At 46.8% G+C, this 7,708-nt stretch overlaps 1 protein-coding gene across 1 annotated transcript in view; it reads right to left on the bottom strand.

Annotated features, from left to right (window-relative positions):
- Positions 1-734: 734 nt before the first annotated feature.
- Positions 735-7,708, bottom strand: part of LOC123186998 (disease resistance protein RGA5-like) — a 10,401-nt gene continuing 3,427 nt past the window's right edge. Inside the window, exon 2 of the mRNA XM_044598742.1 lies at positions 735-2,862. Within this exon, the coding sequence (XP_044454677.1) occupies positions 906-2,862 (1,957 nt within the window). The 3' untranslated portion in view covers positions 735-905. The remainder of the gene's footprint in view (positions 2,863-7,708) is intronic.

The following is a 7,708-nucleotide window of genomic DNA, read 5'->3' on the forward strand; positions in this document are numbered from 1 at the left end:
GCTTAAGCCAAGAAAGAAACTCAACTAGTAGAGAGCGAGTACTTTTTTTGTATTTTTTAAAAATCCTTTTCTCTTTTTTTTCATTGAGCCAACAAATAAGCTCACTGTGTGACGATCGTCGGTCGATGCTGCAGACGTCGATACGTGTACGCATATGTTTTGCAGATGTGCGTCTCCAATAAACAATGGCAGCCTATAAAAATAAGTAGTGTCAGAATGTATAGCATGCATTTGGTAAAAAAAAGAAAAAAGAATGTATAACATGCTATACAATAAGTGTGGAGAACAAAATCTAAGCATGTACGTATACACAGCTTGCAGCCTTTAAATGATACTCTTTTTAACGGGAAACCAAACTGTATCTAACCTGCAGGCAGCTTCTTTACTCCGACTCTTCGCCCTCGCTGCACTCGACGTCCTCGTCACGGGCGTCTTCCCAAGAAAGAGAAAGAGAGTAAAGCCCGGTCAGTAATTACAATCATACACGTATAAAGGCTCTACGTAACGGAAATGACAATCATAATGGTTTTTAATGGCGTGTTACCTTCTGGTATGTACTTGTCGAAGTAGATGCGACGGGTGGGACGGTTAGGAGGGTGCTTGGATACGTTTTAGTCCCATGACTAAAAGTAGTGAGACTAAAACTTGCTAGCCTCACCCATGCTTGGATCTAAATACTAAAGAGACTAAAATTAAGTTATTGAGCATTTATTATCCTCCAAACCATCCAATCCAGAACTTGCATGTGTTAAAGTAGAGGAATTAAATGAGGAGAGAGAGGGCTAATACATATTTTAGTATGTTTCCTATGACTAAAAAGTTTTAGCCTCAAGACTAGTCCTAGCCTCTCTTTAGTCAGGGGTGCTTGGACCTTTAGCCTCTAAAAGAGACTATTTTTAGTCAGACTAAAAATAGTCCCTTAGATCCAAGCACCCTCTAGGATGGGCGCGGAGGGCGTTCTCTAGCGCAGCCTCCGCTTGCTTGGCCTTCCCGACCGTCACTCCCGAACGGCCGAACCAGACTCGGACCTCCCGGAGGGACGGCAGGTTTCCTATGCCCAGGTCAAACCAATCGACACCGCTGCCAGCTGCTTCCTCTTTTGCCCCCCGCAAACCGATATCGAGACAAACTCGTTCGGCCTTGGGTAAAGCTCCTGGCCGGAACCATATTTGGCTCGGTGATTTGGAATACAAGGTGACCCTTTCCAAACAACAGAACCCCTCGGTGCCAACGACTAGCGGCCTTTGGTTGTCGCTCACTAACCAGAGAATCCGAAGAGTCGGTAATCTTCCAAGGAATTCCAGATCCTCCTGTCGCATATCCCCTACACTTATTACTAATTTGGAGAGTTGTGACAGATGATATGGATCCCATGCCGGCAGCATAGATAATCTGACGCCTTTGCGCATGATAAACTCCTGGAGACTTGCAGGGGGCACCCAACCTTCCCCCAACAGATCCATTGAAACTTCATGCTCACACATGGCACTGATTTCTACACGCTGGATCTTTTGCATTTTTCCTACTGACTCCACAAAAGCTTCCAGAGGCTCTGAGCTCTCAAACTGAATATTGAGCTCCCTGAGTCTGTGCATGCTGCCCAACTCTTGCACAATGCTTATGGAGCCAACTTGGATCTTATGCAACACTTCCATTGATCTCAGGTTTCCAACACCATCTGGAAGCTGAAACCTCCCACCATTAATCCGTAGGCACATCAACCTTGTGAGCTTAATCACAGTCAATGGCAGTCTTGTACTTTTAGGAAGATCCAACACCTGCAAAAACTGCAACTTTCCAATCTCTTCCGGGAACTCAAGAAATCCTCTTCCAGATAGACGTAGGTACCTCAAGTGAAGTAAACTCCCCAACTCTTGAAGGTTGAGACGGTCCTCCATAGTACCATCATAACCATACAAATCCAAATCTAATACACGCAAAACAACAAAGCTCGAGAATGGTGGCATTAGATCAACAGCAGGGGCAAATGTAACAACAGACCTTGCTTGTCTTATACAGTCAGACCTGAGAGGCCTGGTTTGACCTTCTTCTTTTCTAGCATTTTGGAGAGACCATCTTCGGACAATGCCTTCCGAAGAAATGGTATCACTAGTACCACTCACAATAGTAACAAAGTTTTCTTCACTTGACAAGGAACAAATTAGATCAAGCACACTATCGTGTACGCGACAAGCATATACAGATCCAAAATCATCATATACCGGCTGGATCAAACTTTTGTTCAAAAGCTCATTGAAGTAAGTTTCTCCAACCTCAAAGAGACTAGTCTTTGCTTTTCCACATTGGACAAAGCTTTCGGCAATCCACATCCATATCAACTGATCTTTCATGACCTCGCGATCTTCCGGAAACATGCCTAGATATAATAAGCATGTCTTCAGATGAGGACGAAGGTCATAATAGCTAAATGATAGTATCCTCATCATCTCCTTGGCACTATGGTTTTCAGTAAGTCCACGACCAATAGACTCCAGCAAAACATGCCACTCATCCAGTGAATTTGCTCTTTCATCACTAGCCAAAATACTAGCTATTGTAATGATTGCCAATGGTACACCACCACATTTTTTCAATATATCTTCAGAAACTTCTTTGAACTCATGAGGACATCCACTCTCTTGAGAAAATATAAGTTTATGGAAGAGCCTTCTGGAATCATCATCACTGAGAGGTTCCATTTGATAAACTGAATCATTAGTCGACGAGCAACATAATTTAGATACATTGACTATACGAGTTGTCGTGATTAGCCGACTACCATAACCATTAGCCCTAGAGAATGCCCAATTGATGGTTGTCCATAATTTCTCGTCCCATATATCATCAATTACAATGAGGTACCTATACCACTTAGAGATCATTGCTATAATTCATATGTAACAGGGTAAGCCTAAAAGGGCCCAATTTTAGATAATCTAGCATTATGAACAGGAGATCAGATTTTGGAAGAAACATTTTCAAATAGTTAAGATGCAATGGACAAAAAAACGGATGAACTAATTGATGGATTAACGATCATGTCTCAATCAAGTACATTTAGCCACACATTTTCTAATATTGCCACACTAATAAGATGGATCCTCAAGCTCGAAGAACCCCATAGGGCAATAGTAGTATCTCCATGAAAAAGGTGATGTAGTAGTATATCATACTTATTAGACTTGCTCAACCAAAACCTGTGAAGTCTAGATTATTATAGTTTTCTTCTGTAACGATAAAATTTATGGACACTTTTATGGGTTCATGTGCACATATAGAATATCCTAGAAATTATTTGTATTAATACAGAAAAGTGTCGTAGTATGCTCTTTTATTATATACCCTTTTATTCAATGTTTGTATCTGAAAAAGGGTGTAGGCCCAAAAGTCAGGTCGGTAGTGAATTTGTCCATGCAATTCACTTCTGCGTATTTTGTAGTAAGTAATCAAGTAAATTTAAAGTGATAAAAGTGTAATAACTCTTGCACATGTATAAAGAGGTATATATGAGAGTTATTTACCCAAAACCACCACACTTGAGGCTAGGGTAACAACTTAGTACCACTTTTCGGACAGGGCACAAAAAACCACCAATTTTGTGCCTAATGACTAACGGGGAGCACTGATTGCCTGATAAGCACGTGAAAATAGTGAAACTGACAAGTTGGACCCACCTGTCTGACTGACGTGGCATTCTTGTGTGGACAATTTGCTGAGTTGGACAAGGGTCCCACCTGTAAGTGACTCATATGTTTGTCTCTTTTCCAAACAAATTTCTTTTTCTAGTGGGCATTTCAACAAACAGGTAAAGGGCGCTGACCTGCACGCTGTCGGCATGGCTCGCTGCCGCCCACTCTTGCTCACAGCGCACTCGACCACCGGAGCTGCTCCCGCCGGGGAGCTCGCCACCGGAGTGTCGTACCACCACTGACCCTCCTTCCCATCCTTGCTTGCCTCGCCCGAGCCCTCCTGTGCTCGATCCGTTCGCCGACTAGGCCGCCGCCCCAGCTCCTTGCGTGGACGGTGCCGAAGACCGTAGCCGCCGCGAGCTTCCGGTCGTGCTCCAGGTTGCCCACGGCATGCTCCTCTGTCCTGCCAACACACCACGTCGACGGATGGTCTCCACGCGCGAGCACTCTATCGACGACGGCAACCCCACGAGGAGCCTCACGGGCAGGTGGGTGCACACCTCCAGCCTGCGGAGCTCGTCGCCAGCCTCGTGGACGCGGGCGCCATGAGCTGCCATCACCTCCCGCAAAAAGTTCCGTGCTATAGCCCACTCCGGCGAGCCCCGCCATGGCCTCCGGCCGCGACCTCCCTCCTAGTCGCCGCTGCGGGCTGGAGGGGCCGACGGCGCTGCTGGTGTTTCTTTGGAGAGGTCAAGCATAGGCGTCTTGCTAGGAGGTTCCCGCGGCCGAGGAGGCGCCGGAGTTGACATGCGGAGGACGCCATGGTGGCTAGGCATTGGGGGAAGATGATAGGAGGAATAGGTAGAGGGCACGGGGAGAATGATAGGAGGAAAAGGAAGAGGGCACAGGGAAGAAGCTCGTCGGAGCGACGGTGCTCGCCGGCCGGCGGAGCTCTGGTGGGTGCGGCTGCCGCTGGATACGGCCGGTTGTGTCGGGGTGGGTGGGGAAGAAAGTGGCTTGGGGAGAGAGGGGATGAATAAGAGAGCCCGACAGGTGGGGCCTTTGGCCACCTCAGCAAATTATCCATGTAGGCATGCCACATCGGCCGGTCAGGTGGGCCCAACTGGTCAGATTCGCTGTTTTCGCGACCAAATTCGAGCATCAGTGCTCCGCGTTACAGATTAGGCGCAATTTTGATGGTTTTTTGTGCCCTGACTCAAATGTGGTATCAAGTTGTTACCCTAGCCTCAAGTGTGATGGTTTTGGGTAAATAACTCTATGTATGACATATGAGTACATATTTATAGTCGAGAGAGTGGAGGAGATGGTATGAGGATCCGGCAAGGAGGACAAAGAGTTCAAGGGGGTTTGGGATAGGAGCACATGGGAGTCACTATGGTCTGTGTTTCACTTAAGGTACCATATACTATACATGATAGAATACAAAGTAACCATGTCAGGTTAATTAAGTGGGACAAAGGATTCAACATAAAATCTTTGACATTATGTAGTTCATCCCCCTTACGCACAATCTGCTTCGTAGTAAACCTGTAGTCAAACTTCTAAATTTTCTAACACTAATTAATAAAAAGAAATAGTATTTGAATTCATTCGGTATGGATTATGCTACTGGATTTGTCATGAGAACATCTTTTTATATAATGACTCACATACATTGTGACGCCCGGCTAATTAGGCTACAGTGATCCCCCGCTAATGCTGCCATGTCACCATGATTACTGTTGATAGTCTCGCGATGATTCAAAACTCGTTCAAATTCAAATTTGAAATAAAGTCAAACTAGAAGAATTTTCAAAAGTCAAAACTAAAATGTTCTAAATGTAGCAAGTAATTCATAATAAATATTGGTGGAGAAACCAAACCTTTAAAACATGTTTAAATGCTCAAAAGTAATTAATCCAGTGGCTAAAACAATTAAATAAATGACTTTTGTATTTTATAAAATCCTAAACTAATTTATTTGGAAGTCAAGCTTTTATGGCAGAGGCTTAATTTACAACACTAATTTAGGCACTAATTATTTATCTTAATAGAGTTAAAATAAATTGGATCTAAAAGAAAACAGAAAAGAAAATAAATAAAAGAGAAGAATAGAAATAAATAAAAAGATAGGAAACAGAAACTAACCTACTATGCACCTGGGCCTTGATGTGAACAGGCAAGGCCCAGCCCACCTGGAGCTCGACCTCAACCTCTCTGTTCATCAGAGGCTAGGTGGACGCCGCGCCGCCGTCCGTGGCCATGGATGGCCACGTGCTGAACATCCAGCACCACCCCGGCGTCTATAAGGCCCTCCTCGACCCCGTACGCGAACCCTAGCCCCCCTCATCTCACCCTCTTGCGCCGCCATCATCGTTTTTGTTCGCGCCCGAGCGGCTGCCCGCCATGGCCATCGTCGTAGCCGCGGCCAGCACGCTCGCTGTCGCCTGAGAAGAGGTGCAGGAGGACGGACGTACTCCTCTACTTCGTCTACACCACCGGATCGACGCCGTAGAACTCCAACGCCGCTGCCCGCTTCATCTTCATCCTCGGACGCCGTCGGACCTCCTCGTCAAATTCGCCGCCGTCTGCAGCTCCTAACCTTCCACCGGCCTTTCTTGTGCCCCGCGGTGAGCTCCTCGGCGATTCCCCCTAATTTCCCCGTCGATTCCATGATGTATCACCGCTCCCCGCAAGCGCCGAATCTCGTCGTCGCCGTGGACGACGTGCCTCTCGTTGCCGAGTTCTCTAAGCCTCCCAGTGTCTTCCGTCATGCCTGTAGTGACCTATAGCTGCTTCCTAGATGCTCCTTTTGCTCACCCTCGAGCTGTAGCCGACCTGCCGTAAACACCATGCTCCGGCCGCCGCCGCCGCGGCGCCGCGTGCTCGTTCCCGTCGAGCTTCGGCGCCTCCCGCGACCTACCGCGATCTGACCGCGCGTAGCCATATTCAGTCGCACCTTGTCGCCACTCGCCGCGCCTGCACACACTGCCTCACCCAGGTCGCGCCGCTGTGCCGCCTGCGCGTGCGCGCGCTTGCTGCTACCTGCTACTGCTGTTGCCGCTTTCTACTACCTGCCGCTGCTGTTTTGCTGTTCTACTGCCGCTGTTGCCGTGCTCTTTGCTGCTGCTACTCTTGCCGCAGTTGCTGCTCCTTGCTATTGCCGCTGCTACCTGCTCTCGCTGTAGCTGCTATTGCTGGCCATGGCCTTGTCCATGGCCAAGAACACCATGGGCGTTCTGTGCGTGTGTGTGACCGGCTGGGCAATTGCCAATGGAGACCGGCCCTGATTAGATTAGGGACTAAGCCCCGTGTAGTACTAACCCACCCCACTTGAGTCTATTATATACATGGAGCCCCCACTAGGTAAATTGTTTAACTAAAATAATTTTAACACATGTCCCACTGACGCTAAATAAAACCAATTAGTTAAAATAGTTTAACACCAGTCCATGACATGCGGGCCCTTTGACCATGTTGAACAGTCAACGTTGACTGAGTCAACTGCTGACTATGCACAGTTGACTTTTACCCTCTCCCATTGTCAGCCACACAATTACACCCCTGGTACACTTCTCTGTGTACCCATAGCATTTAGTATTTATTTGAATTTCGAATTAAATAAAATACTAATTTTAGAAAATGTTTAAAACTTTAAAATTTAATATAAAATAAACCGTAACTCTGATGAAAATACTTTGTACATGAAAGTTGCTCAGAACGACGAGACGGATTTGAATACGCAGCCCGTTAGTCCGCCACACATCCCTATCATATCAAACCTGCAACTTTTCCCCTCCGGCATGTCTATCAGAAAACGCGAAACATCGGGAATACTTTCCCGGATGTTTGCCCCCCCTTCACCAGTATCACTTACTACCGCGTTAGGTCGCCTCTTGGATCGCGCATTACCATGTTTTACTTTGATTATTCTGTTATTTATTGTGTTCCCCTCCATTACTTCTTTCCGGTAGACCCTGAGACCGATGTCGGTGCCCCTGTGATCGACTACATAGACGACCCCTCCTTCTTGTCTGAGCAACCAGGCAAGCCCCCCCCCCCCTCCTTGATCACCAGAT

The sequence above is a fragment of the Triticum aestivum genome, chromosome 2A (assembly GCF_018294505.1).
Source record: "Triticum aestivum cultivar Chinese Spring chromosome 2A, IWGSC CS RefSeq v2.1, whole genome shotgun sequence".
Lineage (NCBI taxonomy): Eukaryota > Viridiplantae > Streptophyta > Magnoliopsida > Poales > Poaceae > Triticum > Triticum aestivum.